This window comes from Staurois parvus, unplaced genomic scaffold, assembly GCF_062004578.1.
Source record: "Staurois parvus isolate SC_StPar_1 unplaced genomic scaffold, SC_StPar_1.0 ptg000303l, whole genome shotgun sequence".
NCBI classification, from domain to species: domain Eukaryota; kingdom Metazoa; phylum Chordata; class Amphibia; order Anura; family Ranidae; genus Staurois; species Staurois parvus.
This window is the reverse complement of record NW_028318099.1, coordinates 13,420,022-13,440,815: the sequence shown is the minus strand read 5'-3', so window position 1 is coordinate 13,440,815 and position 20,794 is coordinate 13,420,022. Positions and strand designations below refer to the sequence as shown.

The 20,794-nt window shown below is 40.7% G+C and overlaps 1 protein-coding gene across 2 annotated transcripts in view; it reads right to left on the bottom strand.

Annotated features, from left to right (window-relative positions):
• Positions 1–20,794, bottom strand: part of FBXW4 (F-box and WD repeat domain containing 4) — a 216,740-nt gene that overhangs the window by 13,024 nt on the left and 182,922 nt on the right. For both annotated transcript variants that reach the window (XM_089683269.1, XM_089683267.1), the window contains one exon: positions 18,153–18,293. In XM_089683269.1, coding sequence (XP_089539395.1) covers positions 18,153–18,293 — 141 coding nt within the window. The remainder of the gene's footprint in view (positions 1–18,152; positions 18,294–20,794) is intronic.

Here is a 20,794-nt window from a genome sequence, read left to right as displayed (position 1 = left end):
GGGTGCAAGCCTAGTTTGATTTAGTGCTCAGGAGGGTCAGAGACAAACTCTGCAGGGGATGGCGGCAGGGTTCGTTTACCATCTCTCTGAACTGAATGCCCAGTCTCACCCGACTGAGCTGAAGACGATCCCTATAAAAACAATTCTAGCTTCCAGATTATAGGTGTCACCTTTAGCAGTGGGATTATCCTATTAATGTCTCAGCCGAGAAATGTTGCTTTTATGTAGAGGTAATGAAATTAGGCCCAATATGAGGCAACACCTTACTGATGAAGGGCTTAGGTGGTCGGAGGTGACCAGGTCACTGTAGGTAAACAGTGAACACAGACCGGAGACCACTGATCTATGTGGTGCTTCAGATGCACAGACAGCAGCGCAATGATGCTTCCTCCAGGCTGAAAGTGTGCACATAGTTCCACCCAGTGTATGACATCAGTGCTCAATCCCACAGCCATTACAGGGCCTTATTCACAATGTTTCTGTTTGCCAGTGTCCTTAGCCCTTCTGTGCCACTCAATGGATAAGAAAGAAATACCTATTGGTTTGCAAGAAATGCACTAAACTCTTAAGTACTTTTCCTGGGTTGACAATACACATCTTTCTGGAGTGTTGTCAGCAATCACAGCTGTTTTTGACTAAACTACTCAGCCACTCCCACTTTCAGATCTTTACAACATAAATGCTAATAATTTTGCAGTTCAAAATAAGAACTAGGAGGGCTGTTTGAGATAAGGGAGTGCACACAGGACAGCTCAGAAATTCTGACAAGATCAACAGGTATTTGTTTGCACTTATTGAACAGATATGATAAAATGCTTCAAATGGTATATTCAACTGACCAAAAAAGAAAAGTTCATTGTTATGGTTTACCTACACTTTAACATAAAAAGCCCGTAGGAAATAGACATTAACAATGACCAAAATAAGATGAAAATAAATAATTCATACTGGCAATAGTGGTTTTGTGATGCTGTATTTAATTGCAAAGAAAATTATCTCCCATCAAAGACGATATAATGCAGTCTAATATATAAGCAAAAAAAAAAAAAACATTGATGAGTATTGATGGAGGTGAGATCATCAAAAGGTAAATAGGCACTGCACTCTGTCTTCAGACCTTCCCGCTTTTAAAATCTCAATATTGGACCACAGTTCTGAATTATTGTATGAGGTCAGTGTCACAAGGATCCACTGCAAAAAAGCTTTCTCTACATTGTACAGGACAAAAGGTTAAATTAAACATAAGTATCTACTATGCAAATATAACCCCATCCCAATTGTTCAGTTTCCTATATGCAAATCTGAAGTATTGTACTCACTCAAAATTGATAATCAGAAGCTATGGATGGGTTCTATTAGACTGGATCAGCAATTGACTTCTTATATCAAGTATTGATTCTAGCAGTGAAATCTACTCACTGCATTTCTTTCAGCTACCCACTCCTTCTGTAATATTCATTGTGCATCACAATTTACTGCACCTTCTCTCCTTCCCAGTGGCATCAGCAGCATGCATACAGAACTATACTACAACACTGGCCTCTGTGCATTGAACTCTTCAGGAGGCAACATTTGCTCCGCATCTTTTCCTATGCATAAAATCAATGCCTGGAAACTTAGTCCTGGCTCATTTCTCTATGTTATGTTGCAGTGACATCTGCACTATTCCTTTTTCAGTGCTGGCCAGAGAAAGAAAATTTCAGCTCTCAATAGTCAACCAACCAACCTTTTTGTATAAAATAAAGTTCTAACAAAGAATATATTTACTGGGTATAATTACTGGGAATCAGATCCTTCAACATAGGATAATCAGGTTAAAAGCAGTGAAAGGGAAAGCCCTCATTTATTATATCCATTTTGGTTTACATTAGGCCCTTGCTGCACCATCTTGATGGACTCCTATTTTATCTGCAGTATTAGTGGAGCTGCAGAAGTAATGAGTCCACCGAAGTTATTATTTTGCAGAATGTTATATCTAAGAATTTGATGATGATTAGGTGTGTACACAGGGTAAACTACAGTCTTTATTTTTGTTATCAACTTATGATATGATGTCTTTTCTTAAAACTAATTATGGACCAAGTACTAGTGAGAACACACCCAAGGGCTTAACTATATCCATAGCACACTATATAACTGCAATAGGGCCCAGAGCTTTTTAGCTACAGCTAAACAGGTAGCAATAGCATTTTGCAAGCACATCATAGATAAAAGTGTATATGAAAACTGCCATATGATTGCTATTGAAAGCAGTTTGTATGCTATAATATTAGGGGAATTTTACACTCACCGGCCACTTTATTAGGTACACCTTGCTAGTGCCAAGAAAATATCCCCCACACCATTACACCACCACCACCAGCCTAAACCGTTGATACAAGGCAGGGTGGATCCATGATTTCATGTTGTTTACGCCAAATTCTGACACTACCATCTGAATGTCACAGTAACCAGTCTGCCCATTCTCCTCTGACCTCTGACAAGGCATTTTCCACACAACTGCTGCTCACTGGATATTTTCTCTTTTTCAGGATCATTCTCTGTAAACCCTAGAGATGGTTGTGCATGAAAATCCCAGTAGATAAGCAGTTTTTGAAATACTCAAACCAGCCTGTCTGGCACCAACGACCATGCCATGTTCAAAGTCACTTAAATCCCCTTTCTTCCCCATTCTGATTCTTGATTTGAACTTCAGCATGTCGTCTTCACCATGTCTACACGCCTAAATGCACTGAGTTGCTGCCATGTGATTGACTAATTATAAATTTGTGTTACCAAGCAGTTGAACAGGTGTACCTAATAAAATGGCCAGTGAGTGTATTTGAGATATAGACTAAGAAGAGGGAGGCCCTAATGGTTTTGTTATGTAGCCACATAACAAGTAGTTACAGATATTTCTATTATTCAACTATGTAGGAGGTGCCATTTGACAGATTGCTGAAGATAATAAATCAAACTTACTTTTCTTAATTTTATAAATTTTTGTAGAGAAGGCCCCTGAAACAACCATTTATAATAGCTGACATAACTGGTTATGGTGGCAAGTTGCCATCTGAAATCCTTTAGAATTGTTTAGTGTCCTATCAAGACATGCATTAATAAATTATAATAGGATGGCATCACTTTCAAATGTCTGACATCTTGTCTATCCCAATAAGTGAAAAGCAGGAAGACCAATTAGTATCTGGCAGAAAGACCCATGGCTGAAAGATAATCAATTCTAAGGAGAGCCGACCTGTCCTTCTCCCATTAATGTAGGAGGCTGACAGTAAACATGGTGTTCCCCTTGACCTTATGTGCAGTCACACTGACTCTATGCTAAGTGGTAATGTACCCAATCGATTCCTCTGAGCCACTAGATGCTATGCAGTGTGAGGACGCAGTGCTGTTGTAATAAACTGCAGCCTTGTTATTTCTTCTATGTAGGGCACTAACATTACATCATATTCAATAGAGCATGAATGGCAAATAAAATGATTAAATTATTACACAATCCAGACTTCAGAGGGTCTTACCAACAAAATTTTGATTTTTATTTTTCTCTTAAAAAAGGCACAGAAAAAAAAGCTCAGTATAATAGAAACTTTAAAGATTATAGTTCCAATAGATGAATCAGATTGCATATTCTGAAAGAATTAGAAAAAAACTGCCTTGCACTAGTTCACCTGTATTTGTGCATGAACACATTTGTGAACGATAAAACCCAACCAAGGTCTCAGTCCAAATGCTAAAAAAATGGAAAAGAAAAAAAATAAGGCTGTGGCCCCAGCAGAAAACCCTCCCATTAGCACTTGCCCTTACTCAAAATTTTTCCTTAAGATGGACAGCCAGTTGTTATTGCTGTCTGTGCCCATGTTAGGAAGATACTCTCTATTTGTCCTGTTTACCATTATCATTGAAAGTGAAAGTAAAAGAAAATCCCAAATTTTGGGTTGTCCCCAGAAAAGTAAAAGAGGGGAAATCGTCCAATGGAGACACTACTTCTGGTGACCTGGGGTCCCCAAGGAATTCCCTTAATTTGCAGAGATTTCCTCTTTCCACCTCCTGTTTGGCTATGGGACAGAAAGTGAAGGGAAATCTCTGCAATGGGACAAAGATGGCAAACAAAAATCTAAGGGGTTATATAAATCTATAATCTATCTAAATTAATCCATTAATCCCTTAATCTATCCAAAATGAAAAAGAAAAAGTTTTAGTTCTACTTTAAATACGTACTAACTTTTTATGTTTCCAGTAATACCTTCCAAGGAACTTGCCATACAAATGCGTACGTAGAGCAAATGTACCACTCGGCTTTTGGACCTGGACCTCTTTAAAGTACTTAAAGTGGTATTAAACCCAAAAGCAATCATTTATTATATTGCAGCTTATCAATTCTTAGATATGATGGTTGCATTAATTTTTTTAGGCTTTCCTTCATCTATTTTCATCTGGTGATTCAGACAGTAATTCTGTTGTTTTCCAAAAAAACAAGTTCATTTTCTGATGTATCAGTTTACAGGGATGAGACAAACCATTTACCACAGACAAAGCTGCTGACTATGGTCAGCTTGTATTTATTCTGTAAAACCTTTATCCCAAAAGGAAACAAACTGTAACGGGTTATAAAGTATGAGCTGGAGTTTGGTTTCAATTTGTTAATGTATTTAAATCTGCTAGTACAATTAACACACCCTCCCCACCAGATTGACAATGCTGCTGTCTGCTGTGTCCCCTGTTCTCCTTCATCTAGACTGGGGGCACTCCAATACAGGAGGTGTGCTACTGGCCAGATTACTAGGTGAAAGCAGATGAAAAAAAGTCTAAAACAGAACACTAATACATCCAGCACATCTAATGATTTGTAAACTGCAATATATTACATTTTTGGATTTAGGCATAATACTGTGTTTTTCCGCAAAATGGGATCCCCTTTCAGAGTCTATAGTCCAACCCCCCACCCCCTTCACATCAGGATCCTCGTTTCCCCCCTCTTTTTCACAAGAGGGTCCTGCCTTCTAATCTTCATCACAGCGTGGCTGTGGCAGCATTACAATGGGCAGGAAGTGCAGCAGAATTCCATCCCCCTCTGAATTCTGGGGCTACCCTGAATGCTGCCCACCCTGGATTAGAGTTATTTTCATATGGTTAGTAGCCTGCCCACCTATACCATAGAAACGCATGATGCTGTTAGAAAATATCAGATGCAGCATGGCACCCCTGACGAGTTGAAACATCACACAAGGGTGCCACGGCTCCCTGGCTACATTGTTGTGTTGGAACAGTATGATTCTTAGCCATAAAAATTGCTAGAATTTAGAAGCTCCGCTTTTCTCCTACTAATTCTGTTGTTTTAAAGAGACCAAAAAGTTTTCCCCACCTATATAATGGAATTTTACAGGCAACATATACGCGTATAAAATGAAAATACATTTTATTACAAAAAGATTAAAATCTTATTAGATCAACACACTTTGTACATGTAGCTGGAAAATAGATCAATATTTCTAGGCAGTTGCAAAAGAACATGCTGACTTGCTGTGGAAAATGCTTATCAAAATGATAGAGAGGGCTGTAAGCGTAGTAATTTGTGGCTCGAGTCGAAGAGATGGGGGGCACATGTTCTCCAATTGCATGAAACTCATTTCCGGCAGAAGTCTGCCCCCCGCTTACCCCCCATCTTTATAACCAGTGGTTCCTTAGCCACTACCCACGAGCTAAATCGGGGGGGGTTGCTATTGCGATCCATAAGTCTTGCCCATTTGTCCCATTAGTTCAATGCGTGGATCCCATAGGTAGGTTTGTGTTCCTTAAAGGTATCATTTATGATTGCAGGTTTACTTTTGCAACTGTGTCTGCCCCGAATACTCATCAACTAATCTTCTTGGACTCAGTGCTTTCTTCCTTTCAGGAGGGCCAACTGATAGTGATGGGAAACAAAAATGTGTGCCCCGACCCTCGTCGGCATACCTCTTCAGGCTGTTCCTCCCACTCCTTTGCCTTTCTACATTTCCAGAAAACCCTACATACCCATCTTCTGACAGACTACTGAAGAGCCCTGCACCCCATTGTCAAAGATGTTAGCTATTATTCGGCCACCCACAATGTGTATACTCGCTTTGCCTGTTGTTATGGACCAAATCTTTCTAGAATCCCTCTCTGGTGCATCCATCGGCTCCCTTACGCTCTCTGTCCATGCCCCCATCTCTCTGTCCCTGACCCTCCTGCCCTCAGAGGCTAAACAATGGACCTGGTGCCTGAATGAAAATTTGTTATATGACGCAGTGGTTTATCAATGGGTCTCAAACACTATTTCGCATTATTTCCACCAACACATGTCAGGGGAGGTGGGAGCTGCCTTCATATGGAAGGGTCACAAGCCGGTTGTTAGGGGCAAACGTATTTCTCGGGGCGCTCATCTGAAGAGGGAACACAATGGGGAGCTTCAGTCTTTTATTGCTAAGATCCACCATGTAGAACTGAGGCACGAACGTCACACTGCCCCCGATGTCCTGTTTGAACTCAAATCCCTTCGCGAGGAACTCTTTACACTTCTAAAGGTACGTATTCGACCTTGCCTGCAGCACGTGTCCCACATGTTTTACGAATTTGGAAATAAGAGTGGGAGATTGCTGGCTAGAGCCCTCTGACATCAGCAAACGTCCTTGCATGTACACAGGTTACAATCTACTTCAGGCGCCATGATCCTGCATCCCTCAAAAATCGCGGACGTGTTCCGGGACTACTATGCCCGACTTTACAATCTGCCAGACACACTCCCTGAGACTACCTCTCTGCAGAAGGTGGTGCGCATCTTCCAATATTTAGAGGAAGCACATTTCTCGAAACTCACACCCCACAAGTTTCCCATAAGCTTGATGAACCCATGACACCAGCAGAATTGATAGTGGTAGTTCGGGACCAGATGGCTTTACCAATTATGTTAAATTTTTGTCTCTGCTTTCCACTCCCATGTGCTCCTACTTCAATGCCATGGTCACAGGCACCAGCACACTCAGGAAAGCCTTGTTGGCTTATGTTACTGTACCGAAGGAAGGAAAAGATCATACCCTCCCAAACAACTACCAACCTATTTCCATCCTGAACACTGACATTAAAATCTTGGCCAGGATTTTGGCAAACTGTTCAAAACCTGTTCCTGTGGCGGTGATTCATCATGACCAGATGAGGTTTACCTTTGGCAGGGAGGCCAGTGACAATTTGAATAGGACCATTCAGATTATACATTGGGCACAACAGAGTGCTGATCGCCCACCCTGTCTATTGCTCTCTACTGACGCCAGGGTAAACTGGGCATACCTCCATATAGTTCTTAATAGGCTTGGGCTAGGCCCACACATGCTCCTTTGGGTTGCGGCCCTCTATAACTCCCCGGAGGCACAGGTAAGGGTGGACAGGGCTCTCGTGGCCATTTCCCCTTAAAAACGAGACACGACAGGGGTGCTCCCTATCCCCGCTCATATTTGCTATCACCCTTGAACCTCTCCTTAACAGAATCCACCTGAACCCTAACATTTAGGAAGTTCGTATTGGCACTGTGGAGCATAAGCTCTCTGCATATGCAGATGATGTATTGTTGTATGGGACTGAACCCACGTCTCTCCCCAACATCTTGGCTGAACTACAGGAGTTTCATCAACTCTCTAACTTCAAAATAAACTATAGCAAATCTGAAATACTGCCACTTTCCATCCCCGATGGCATGCAAACGCAGTTGCAAGCTTCATTTTCATTCACCTGGTGCCAGCATTCCCTCAAATATTTGGATATCCATCTTCCAATTCATTGTTCACAACTGTACTCTTGTAACTATGCCCCGTTACTCACCACTATCAGAGCAGACCTTATCAATTGGGACTTGGACTCATTCTCCTGGATGGGTTGTGTAAACATTTTGAAATGAACATCCTGCCTAGGATCCTCTTTTACTTACAAATGGTCCCTATAATGTTACCCTGGTCCTTCTTCTCGAGTCTCAATAGTCTTTTTATACCCTTTGTCTGGAACAAGCTTCGCCCCCATTTGGCATTACACATTTTGAAGTGCCCTAAGCAAATGGGTGGTCTGGGAATCCTTGCCATTCGCTGCTAGTACGCAGCCATAGCATTACAGAGGATTTTGGATTGGCACCACCACGTTAAGGATAAACTTTGGTTCCTCTGCAGAAGTGCTTGACGGACATAACTTGTCCTATGCTTCATGATGACCCCACTCATTTAGAGGGTTGGCTGCTTCTAACTCTCCCACCGATGCCCATGTCCTGACTGTTTGGGATGTGCTGAACAGACATAGCCAGTTGTCGCCTCCAGTCTCCCCTCTTGCCCCATTACAGGGTCTCCCCTGATTTGAACCAGGAGAGCAGCTTTCCTTCTTCAGGACATGGGCGGCAGGTGGCGTGATGCAATGTGGCAGGTTTGTGCAGGAATGGGGATTGCTTCCTCTGGACGAACTAAGGGACCATTATGGAAGTTTCCCTATGGATAGCTGGCGTAACAGACAGCTTCACAATTCTGTTTATAGGCAGTCCCCCAAAATTTGCCCTCCTTCCTCCATGATGCAGTTTGAGAAACTCTGCATTGGGAGCACCCCGGTCTATCACTCCCGCTCGATGCTGTACAGGCTGCTCCAGTCAGATGGTCCGGCTGGGAAACTATTGTTTATACTAGAATGGGAGAGAACCTTGCAGCACTGCTTCTCTGACACACAATTTATACCTATACCACTTGACTCATGCCAGCTTGGTTGATACCAAAATGCAAGAAAATGGGTTCAAACTGCTCACTCGCTGGTATCGAGTCCCTTCCAAACTTGCCAAGATTTACCCCTCTACATCCGGCCTGTGTTGGTGAGATTGTGGCTGCCATGGTACCTACCTCCATATATGGTGTAAATGCCCCAAGTTGCACCCCTTTTGGCAAGACATCAGAGCACAAATTAAAACAATTCTCAATATTGATGTTCCTGACTCCCCTCTGCAATTCTTGCTCCATGTGCCTTCCTTCCCTTTTATTCACTATAAGAAAAGTGTTCTTCCACATCTTCTGAATGCAGCATGCCGATTGATCCCAATATATTGGAAAAAGCTCCTGAAGTCCCAGAAGTGTAGCCCAAATTGAGAAAAATTTGCTATAGAGGTCTTTGCATGTGACCATCTATTCCTCTGCCTCCATTACGATGTTACTCATGCTGAGTGGATTAAACTGGTTAACATCGTAATGGAGGCAGAGGAATAGATGGTCACATGCAAAGACCTCTATAGCAAATTTTTCTCCATTTGGGATACACTTCTGGGACTTCAGGGACCTTGGGGATGTTGCAACCTCCTCCTTCAGGGCCTTCCTGATACTAAAGGGTAGGAGTTTCGGGACCTCCAAAAGCCACTCGCTCTCAGAGCACTTTTAATGTGCGCTTCAACTACTTGAAGCCATATGCTATCTGATCCTAAACCCTAGTGTGTCTGCGTTTGAGTCGGACCTGCAAGCTAGCCCCTGTGATAGATCCCTTACCTACCAGATTGGTTGACGGGAGTTTTGTGTTTTCCCTTTTATTATTTTTATTATTGTTATTTGTATTGTCACATCTACACATTATTGCACATGGCGCTTAGACACATGGAGATTCTTCTTTTTTCACCTATATGGAAGTCAGTGTTAGCCATGATGTTTGATACAACTGTAACTCAAACCCCTATGCATGTTTTTCCTTGTTCTTGCTTCTTCGTTTTTGTATATGAAAACCTTTGTTTGAATAAAGATTTCATTTAAAAAAAAAATGATAGAAAGGGAAGGGAGGCAGATTTTTCTTCAGCTGGAAGACATCCTGGCACCTTCAGGTGAAGACTATTTTGCTTTAATTCGTACTATCAAATGGACCTTTAAGATATTGGGAACCAAGTTACATTATGTTTTAGTATAGAGTATATTTAGATTTTTTTCTTTTCCTGTGCAATGTCGGATAGATGGGTATGAATCCATATGATTTCCTATCTGGCCTTGCTTTTGGGTATCAAATGGTTCCCCTTTTTAACTTTAGCTATATACCAATGCTTGAGTCCTTTGAGACATCTGCTTTTGGTTACCCCAAAAGGTATGAGGTATCCCCTACCTATTCGATAAACTGTGCCCCACTTTACTGGGTTTATATGCTTGGATGTCTTAATATAGTGGGGGGCCATGGGATATACATAACATGGATTCCATGCGGTTTGTCTTTTGACTTCTGCGCTGGTGGGTTAGTGTCTAATAATTTATTTTTGAGAGTTCCATCCATATGGGGCATACTAATGAATCAATATGGATGATTATTTCATTATATATAGATTTCTTTTTCCTCTTATATGGACCCCTTTTGACCAGAAACAATGTTTTAAATCTGGCTTGTACCCCCCCCCCTTTTGATGGAACAGATGTTCCCTAGTAAACAACTTCTTCTCTCCATAGACATCCTTTTGGTAACATAGCTTTTGATCTAGTTTTGATGTGCATTGGGGTGACCTCAGTGTGAGAACTCCGAGGGCGTTCTTCCCCACTCCCTTCCATCTTTTAGCCACATTCAGTCCCGGACGCCTTAGGGTGCAAGTGGTGGAAATACAGGCAAAAGAACCCCCTACTTTTATATATACATGTTTTGGCGATAAATGGAACAAAAAAGAATTAGATGGTATGTAACACAGATATATGTTTGGAATCTTATTGTTCTTTATTGTGTTCTACAGAATGTTTTCTAGCCATCCTCTTTCTCCAGCTCACCCCCGATGAAAGACTTAGTTCTGAAATGTATTGGGTCTTCCAGCTGAAGAAACATTCGCCTCCCTTCCATCTCTATCATTTTGAAGAAAGAGGTTCTATTTCCACAGCAAGTCAGCATGTTCTCTTGCAACCTCCTATAAATGTTGATCTATATTCCAGCTGCGTGTACAAAGTGTGTTGATGTAATAAGATTAACATTTTTTTGTGATAAAATGTATTTATATTTTATATGCATGTATGTTTCCTTTAAAGTCCCATTACTTAGGTGGGTAAAACCTTTTGGTCTATACCTTTTGGATGTTGGCAACTAGGCAATGAAACCTGTAGTGGGCTTATTTACTCTGTTGTTCTAAAAAGGAGTTGAACTGTGAAAGCTGTGCCACAAAAACAAGCAAATGACTAATTTGTTTATTTATTACAGGTACTTATACACTATAGCAGGCATGTCCAAAGTCTGGCCCGCGGGCCATTTACGGCCTGGGGGTCGGTTTAATACGGCCCTCCAACAGCCCTCCCTGCTCTGTGTAATGTGGCCCTCCCACGGCCCTCCCTTCTATGGCAGACAGTCTTCTGTTTGAGAGCAGAGGGCAGTGCGTAAGCCTGACTGCGGCGCGTTCTCCCTGGTGTGTGTAAATGCGGCTGTCGCACGGCCCTCCCTTCTGTGGCAGACAGTCTTCTGCTTGAGAGCAGTGCACATGCGTGACTGTGCCGCGCTGGGAGCGACAGAGGGCGGTGACGTCAGGGCCGGGCTTCCAGCATGAAGTGTGTTTCTCTTCCCCTCCCGGCTGCCGAGCAGAGACTTCAGCTCAGCTACCTTTTTCACCCTTCACATTAGTGCAGGTAAGTTTTTTTTAAATTTATTTTCAATACATTGTGAGAACTCAGCTGTCAGTTGATCTTAATGTTATGAAATGAAAAGTATGTCGTTTGCAATTAACTTGGCATAAAATAATTTATTTGCATTTAATTGTAATGGTTCAAAGAATGTTTGGAAAAATGTTCGGCCCTCCACCATGTTCACTTCATCCAATCTGGCCCTCTTTGAAAAAAGTTTGGACACCCCTGCACTATAGCATCATCAATTTATGCAGTGCTTTACATATACTATATATTGTACATTCACATCAGTCCCTGCCCTCAAGGAGCTCAGAATCTAAGGTTCCTAACTCACATTCACACATACTAGGGCCAATTTAGCAGTCAATTAACTACCAGCATGTTTTTGGACAAATCACCATTTTTGCCTATATCTCTCTTTTCCATTACAGACTTATCACAGGGTGTTTCTGTGTGGAGGCAGCAATATCGGAATAGGTAGGGCTTAGAGTCCTCATGTCAGATCTGATGACTGATGGGGAAATATTCAAGAAGCAGCAGGAGAGGCACTTGAAGCAAAGATCCACTGGATAGATGAAGCAGATGCAGGGAGATGCTTGAAAGATCCTCAGGTACAGACTCTTCTCCAGCGAGGAGAACAGTGACCAGTACAGGGATGACAGCACAAAATTTCCCTCTCCAAACCTCATGAAACAGCAGTCAAAAGAAGATTTTCTTAGATCATCTTGTACTACAGACATACTATGAGGCTCAAGACACAGGGTGCCTAGGAACAGTAATTGCGCTGTCACTGCTATTTCAGAAAGAATTCAAGACAAAGGGTAAATCTTCCAAGTACTTGTTAATTAACATTTAAGGATGTTCCCTTTAAGTCATCAAACTGGTACTTTTTAAAGTTCATGTTCACTTTACGTTGCTAAGTATTATCCATTATATGATATGTGCATTTTTTTTTTATTTTTTTTTTAGGTATAAAGCATATCTGTCCGATGTGCAAGATTGTTTTTTCAGCATTTAGATGAAGTTTGAGATAACAGTCATACCACTGACACAGCACTACTGGTCACCACACAAGACAATTGGCGATCAAGTTTTTCAAAGAACAACAAACTTTCAAACTAATACATTTCTGATCTAAGCTTCTACAACTCTGCTGTCCCCAATATGTAAATGTAATGAAAGGAAAACTAGACCTCATTCGATATCATCAAAATCGGTAAAATAAAGAACAAATGTGTTCAGTTTGTACCAGCTTCCGATCTGGATGTGTCAAGCACATTTAGGCACCAACAAAGCAGATCAGCTGTGGAGCCCAGCCAGTGCCTGTAATTAAAAGTTATTTTAAAATTATTTTATAATTGCAGTGGGAGTGTGATTCCACGTTCTTCTGATGCCTTTGACTCCCTCAACTCGTTATTTCTCAGACCTCGGCATGGTGTGATAATATACGCGTACTGCTTGTCCTGATCTTCTGAGAGAGACTTTGGGATTGTCTGATAGCTACAAATTCCAGATAACCGATGGCTAGCCTGTTATGAGGTTTTGCATTTAATTGGGCATCTTTTTTAAAAAGTTTTAAAGAATAACCCCAACCTTCTGCCAAACATGATACTGTAAGACCGACCAAGCAAGCTATCAGCTTTCCAAATTCAACGTAATAGTTTTTATCCATCTTGATTTATGATGCATATTCATGTTTTTAACATGAACCTAGCATTGGATATATTTTTTCAAGTTAAGTGCATGCATGCTAAGTAATATGTAAGTAACACCTACAGAAACTTACTATCTCTTAGAGAGATCGTGCACTTCTCTCCATAAGGACAGTACCATCTTTAGTTAGATGCTATTCAAGGCCAGCATCTACTTACTGATCTGAGATGCTGGGCTAACAGGTGAAATACTTACGTAAAACCCAGGTGACTGCGCAGGTCCTGGTTATGTTCACAAATCTTTTACACAGATCAACCCCTGCTGCAGGCTTTAGCTTCTGAATATGCAATGCTGCAGTCTGATAACTGGGGGAGTAGAAATGTTTCCTACTGCCTGCAGTGGCTGATAGATGAATGATGTGATGGAGTGCTGGAGTTTGCCACAGGTGAATATCCTAAAATGGGAGTAGAAATGTTTTTTCTGTTGGATACATGCAGCTCATGCACTATGGTCCTAGGCTTTCAATAGAGAGATGAGAGTGCACCTAAGTTTTTGATAGTCCATATAAAATGTACTATTATAAGGTAGTTCCTTAGAACCCTGCGACAAATAAACTTTATCTAAACTAAACTTGGATTAAAAAACCCAGTGGAGCTTCCATATCTTTCCATTTGACTGAAGGCAGATTGATAACACCTAGCCAAAATCACTTATGTAAAGCGCAAGGACTGCTTTTTTAATGATAATTAATATATTCTTTTAAATAATATTTTAGATTATTATTGTTACATTCCAGGAATGTACGGTATCCATCCATACTTGTAGAGTTAATAATGGGTCCACTTTAAAGTATCAAATAACTTACTGTTACTTGTTGCCATTGAAGAACCATGGAAACAGACACAACGAAAAAACTGGAAATACTGTACAAATATTCTACAGACTAGTGATACGTCAGCAGAAATATTAGGCAGCCTGGCACTTGAACACCCAGCCTCTCTGAATGGCCTCATATTATTACTTAAATTTTACTTTAGCAAGGGTGAAAAAGTACAAAGTCAGTGACATTAATTCCTCACTATAAAGAATGAACAGTTCTAATGCCCAGTAATAAAATAATATCAACAGTACAAATAATCCGTAATACCCTGTTACTCCTTACTCAAACTGCATTTTTTTTACAGCTATTTGCATGTTTACACCATCAATATATAACATTAACCTGGCATTGAGCACACATTTTGTGTAACCCAATTAACCATGGGCCAGTCAGAAGGGGATTTTAGTGAAAAGGTAACTGCAAGAACAGGAAAAATGTGCGTATCCTAGGGTCTTGGATGTCTCAAGCATTATCTATAATATCCTGTATTAGGTTCCAGTCCTTCAATCCATTTCCATACTACCGTTATAGTGATTAATGAAGGTTCAGCCCAAACCCACGAAAAACTGTCACATGATAGCAGGTCCCCTGGCCCAATCCACTATGGCCAGGGAATTTCATGCCATGCATGTAACAAACGGTGGAGATGCTAGTCACATCATTGACCAAACATGACTATATGGCTATATTAGGTCAATGATATCACCAGCAACCCTTGCCCTTTGTTGCATGGGGCTGCTGAGCAGAGAATTCCGCAGCTGCAGCTCACTGGGCCAGCAGCATACTATCAATTTCCTCTGGGTTTGGCCCAAACCTTAGCTCATCACTAATAGAGGTTGAGAGAAATTACTTATAAAATTATTATGTCACCAGGCCCAAGCTGCAAGAGCAGGCCTGCAAAACTTCAAATGAAAGATGAGGGCCTTTAATGTGTATCTAAACCAAAAACATTATTTTTAGCTTTTATTGTGGAAATTTTAAAATCTCTGCCAGGTTTCATTGCTTGGAAAAGTGAATAGATACCGCTGGACCCTAGGGTTGTCCTATTGGTATTACTATTCACCAGTATTATAATGGTGTTGAAATAGGTTGTCTAGTTACCAGACTGGCAGTTTCTACACTCAAGAGGATTCCTTGATTTGTAGTGCAGAACAATGACTTTAAGATTTAAGTGCCACACCACAGATTAATAGTCCATTAACAATTTTATTTCAAAATCGGGTCAAACAGAAGATCAGAAAGGGAAATTCAACGCATTTCAGGGATCCAAAAAAACACCCCCTTTATCTGATCTGGAAAAGAGAAACAATGTACCAGAACTAACCAATGGTAAAACAGTAATACAGCTGTCACCTGAACAGGAAAAGTGGGGACATCTTCCAATGGAGACACCTGTTCTCTATGAAAACTTTCCAGTAGTGGGTTTCTCTTTATATTTGATACATCCCATCTGATTTCCTATTTTGTCTCCGGAACAGGAAGTGAAGGGAACGCTACACCAACGTAACACAGATAGCAAAAAATACCTGATAGAGGTTCTAACTATGCCCTACTACATCTATTTTAAAACAAATGTGAAATTCTACAAAATAAATAAAAAAAACACCATATATACAAAAAAACAGTTATGCTACCATTCTGCTTTTGTAGTATCCGATGTATCAGAAAATTGTTTACTATCATGCACCGAAGGATAAGGCCCTGCTACAGTATGGTTTTGGGATATTTTTTGCTCTTGATAGTTTTGGTTGTTCATTATGTCATAAATATGGATACTGTCCAAATAATCTGGATAATCTCAGATTACCTTGGGATTCTGGGATAATGTTAAGTTAAACACACTCTGAAAATACTTTCTGTCTGGGAGATCCAACAGCTGGGATAGATTTTTAGCTAGCCACTTCCTCCAAATACTAATCAACAAATCTGAATTTGGACCACACTACTGGTATTCATGGAAATAACTTCAAACAACTAGCTGCATTTTGGTTGCTCTGTTCTTCAAGGCAGAGGGGTAAGTTCAGACAGATCATACTAGTGATCATCTGGGCCGGTAATTAGCATCACTGCCCTACAACACTGGTTTTGCAGAAATTGGATATCTTCAGCCCCAGAAAATTTGAGTAGCCTACAAAAGAAGAACTCATTCATGTTGCTACACAATATTTTTAATATAAGTGCTCAAAATAAGAACTGTTGCTATTGCCCCAATGCATATAGTCAGAAGCCCAATTTGACTGGAATTGAACAAAGAAAGACCAAATCCAATTGGCTGCTGTAGGGCAAAACAAATAATTTTTGGTTGAGACAATAACAAGTCATCAAAGTTCAAATTAGGAATAAAGCAATCCCCTTCGCAATAAAACAATATCCTTCGGTATAAACTTTGGTAAATTAACGAACACATAAAAACACAATTAAAATGAAACTATAGGCAACATAAGAAATTCTATTTATACTGTAGCCTATAGCTAGCATTAACACTGCAATTTTTCTGTAATATAGGCTTATTACTTGTTGGTCATGACAGTGGATCTGGTATTTTTCTACTTCTGTTAAGTAGGTGATAACACTGTTTGTTCTCTGGTGTAATTGCACAGCAATGTTGTCACCCTGTGGAGAGGTTAGTCTTAGATGGAAAAGTAGTTTTCTATACACTTTTTGCCAGGAGGGTGAGGGAGGAAGCAGTGCAGCTGTTTACAAGTGTCAGAGGGTAAAGAAAAGTTATATTGCTTTTGAAGGGCCTAATAAAAAAACACAGGGCCCAACGGCAAAATTTTTAATGACCTCACTTCCCCTACCAACCCGCCCCCCCCCCCCAGCAACATGCACTCCTGATGCAGAACCCGGCAGTCATAGTTCATATTCTTAAACCAAGAGGTAAGGTTGAAAGGCAAGGGTCAATAGGTGGGAAAAATGTTCCAGAGTCAGTGGTCAGTGAGAAAAACAACTGCCAGTGAAAAGAAAGAAAACCTTTTCCTCCATTGGTATTGAGAGAATGTGCCCTGCCTTCATGATCAAAAGAGAGGGAAAAAACACCCTAATATCAGTAAGTGAAAAAATGCCCTGGTGTTAATTGTCAATAAGAGTGAAAAATGTTTCACCAGTGGTCAGCAAGGGTAAAATAAATGCCTCATCAGTGGGCAGTAGAAGATAAAAAATATCCTGGCATCAGTGGCCAGTAGGAGGAAAAATGTCCTGGCGTCAATGGCCAGTAATTATTGCAGTAAAAATTGCTCTGTGTTGGTAGTGAGTGGGAGGAAGGATACCCCAGTATCATTAGGAGAAAGAAATACCCCCAGTGTCAGTGAGAGGAAAAATATTAGGAACTCTGAAGATAGCTGGAGAGCTCTGGGGTTGGGGGCACTGTAGGGGACCTGCAGATGGCTGGGGGTACAGTGGGGAGCTGGGAACTTTGCAGCAGGCTAGCAGACACTCTGGAGAAATGTAGAGGCCAAGGGTTCTGCAGAAGGATGAGGGGCATGAAGAGGGCTCTGAGGCTTTGTAGATGGAGTGGGGCTCTGGAGGAAGGCTGGGAGCACAGTACTATAGGGGGCTGTAGAGGAAGTAAGGGAAAAACTACATTGTAGGGGCACTTGAAGAACTACATTACAGAAAGGAAGAACAGGATTTCATTTATTAGCAGACACCCACACTGACAAGAGGTCTGTAGTACTTGGGGAAACATTGATTTACAATGCCTCCCTGTAATGCCTCATGGAGCAGTGCACTGTGCTACACTCAGCATTTCAGCATCAGTGCACCCTGTGCCACTCTGCAGAGTGTCATGGATCCTAGGACACACAAAGGAAAGCTTCCTTCAGCTCACATCACCTCATTTCTAAACCCCCAAACCTGGGCCCTATAGCCACTGCATGGGCTGCTACAGCAGTAGTTTTGCTATTGTTGCTATTACTGACAAAAGGCATAATAACCTGCTATGCAAGGGTAGCATCAGTAACATTTTATGTATGTAAGCAACCTAGAGTCTCTTTAAGAATGAATATCATCCATAAGTACTAAAAGATCCTTACCTGGTGCTTGCTCTCAAGTCCCAGTACCTTATGTACGTATCATAGCCACAGGATAACAAAATGGAAGGTGTTTCATAGCAGACATCCAGAACACCAGCACCTCGTTTAAATTCAGTTCCAAGGCAGTCCATCAGCTGGCCACTGCAATGACAAGAAATTTCTTTTTCACTGGTAATAATGAGTAACCATAGTCTTTTATATACAGGTTGCCTTTTGTGTGTGCTAGCTGAACACACACCCATTCATTATGAAAACCAAAAATATTACAGTTTGGAAGGAGAAATTGCTATGAAAACAGCCACAAAATATCATTGAGTTTACAGTAAACATCAACATAAGACAATAGAAAACTCATCTGGCCCTGCAATTTGAAGGACTGGGCTGCTGCTGGATTGCAGATTAAGGTACAATCGGAACCTAGGTAAAGAAGCAGCTCTGGCCCCAACCTCCCTGGTCCCTTTGACTGATAACGATTGCAACAGGCACAGGGAAGCTGCTCCCATTTGCACTGTGTGTTCTGAAATTGTCCCATCAAATACCAACTGCCTACATCAGTCCTTGGTAAGTGACAGGCAAGTGCACAGCTTGGACTACTGGACTATTCCCCTAATTAACTGCAGGAGCACAAAGGTTGTAGCTGGCCCACCTGGACATCTACTGAGTTCGGAGCTCCTGACTAGGTTGTCTTGTGGTTGATTCATCTAGGAATGTTTGAAGGCCAATGAAGAGTTAAAGATAGACCTCAACAGAAAGAACTACTTACTAAACATGTACTACAGGTGTATATTTATGTGTAGACAGGGACTACATAAACATCAACCTTTTTTATGTATTTACCCAATTTGAACATTTTTATTCATTAATAAAATGAATTGAGATTTACAAGCACCAGGGAGCTGACACTATTCCACAAATATTCTCTGGCACAACAGCCCCTATGGAAAATGCCAGCATTCTCAGACTCCAAATCCAGGCATGGCTGTTACCCATTACTATGCCAGGATACATGTAAATCTTTACATGTTAAACTTTGCTTTGAACGAGTTAGCAAAGATGATACTCTAGTCAGCCCCCTCTAATCTCAGCACGGATCATAAATCATTATGTAAGAACAGACATCTTCTATCACAGGAGAATACATTTTCAATGCTCAGATACAGTAAAGACCAATAATATTTATTAAACCAGATGCATATATGTCTCTTTTTGGAACATATGCTGTTTTTTTACTGAAATGCTGTCTCAATCCTCCAGTCTGGTCCCTGAAGCAGGTGTCTGAGGCACACATCCAACTTCATGTTCTTAAGCAGTGACATTGCATATTAAAATGTGTATTTGCTCCAATTCACTGTAGAACCTGCTGACACATGGACTCCCCAAGAAGAATTGGACCATTGTTTTATTACACGTGAAATAAGTATTTTTTGTAATGCTTAAGTGAACAAGATGCTCTTTCTCATTACTCCCACAATGTGTACTTTTCATCAATCTAACCTACAAATTGGTGCAATTCAAGAAATGAACCATCCAAACAATGCCAGGTTTCCTTCTCCAGTTACATTAGATGCCAAACCTCTTGCATATCAAATCCCATTTCTAAAGTCAGATATTATCAATTTTAGGGTAAGCATACAGGACTTGCTTGAACTCAAAGCTAGGTAACATCTGGTTGTATCTGGATTAGATTTTGTTCATGCAGCGATATTTATCTTAATTTCTGATTTCCGTGTCTGAAAGTTATCTATAAATGCACACAGTGAGATCCTTTCTTTTGTTTTAGTAATGGGTGCTAAGCAGTAATCTTTATCTTTTCTACAACAGCCACAAACATCACAGAACACAGGACTCAAAGCAGAAATTGTCACCTCTTCACTAACATTGTATATTAACGTCACTACATTTGTATAAGGACTTCTAACTAAACAAAAAAAAACAATTCTAGAGTTTTTAACTCCGTAGCTAAGATCACCAATTACAGCCTATTACCATTTTTTTCTAATCTTCCAATATTTGAAGCTAATAATCTGATTTCCTAAACCAGAGCCCCAGAATAATATATCTGCCCCATGCTGTCTTAATATCACTGAAAACCAGCATGAGCAGTGCTGCAGCTGTGCCTGCCCCCACCGTTGCACATCATGATTCCCACATGGAACACAGGAAAGAGACCCCCCCCAATGGCTCATGCAAGAAACTTTATTTTACTCTTGACCAAATATACTCAACTGATGTATGTGGCAAGAAATGTCACTTTTTTTTTTTTTTTCTTGCACAGACTGTTAGAACCATAAAAATCCATCAGGTAATGTTACCTGGCCAGTTTATATTATTACACTGGTCAACAAAAAAAAATTAAAAAATTCTGGCCTGGACTTTTGCAGCTGTTTTAGACTAATTTCAGGGTGCTGATTCAAAATCTGATCTCAGATTTGCTCTAACATATCTAATCTTTATGCTATTGGCATACCCCATTTTCATTGTTTTTACCCAAAATTAACTCTTTGTCACTTATGTTTGCAAGTTGTTGCGAGTCAGATTGTTCTGGATAGATTGGAATACCATGTTCATGGATGGGTAATTTGTGTTGATTTGAAAATGTTAATTTTCTGCTAGGCCAGCAAGGAGGTCACACCAAATACCCT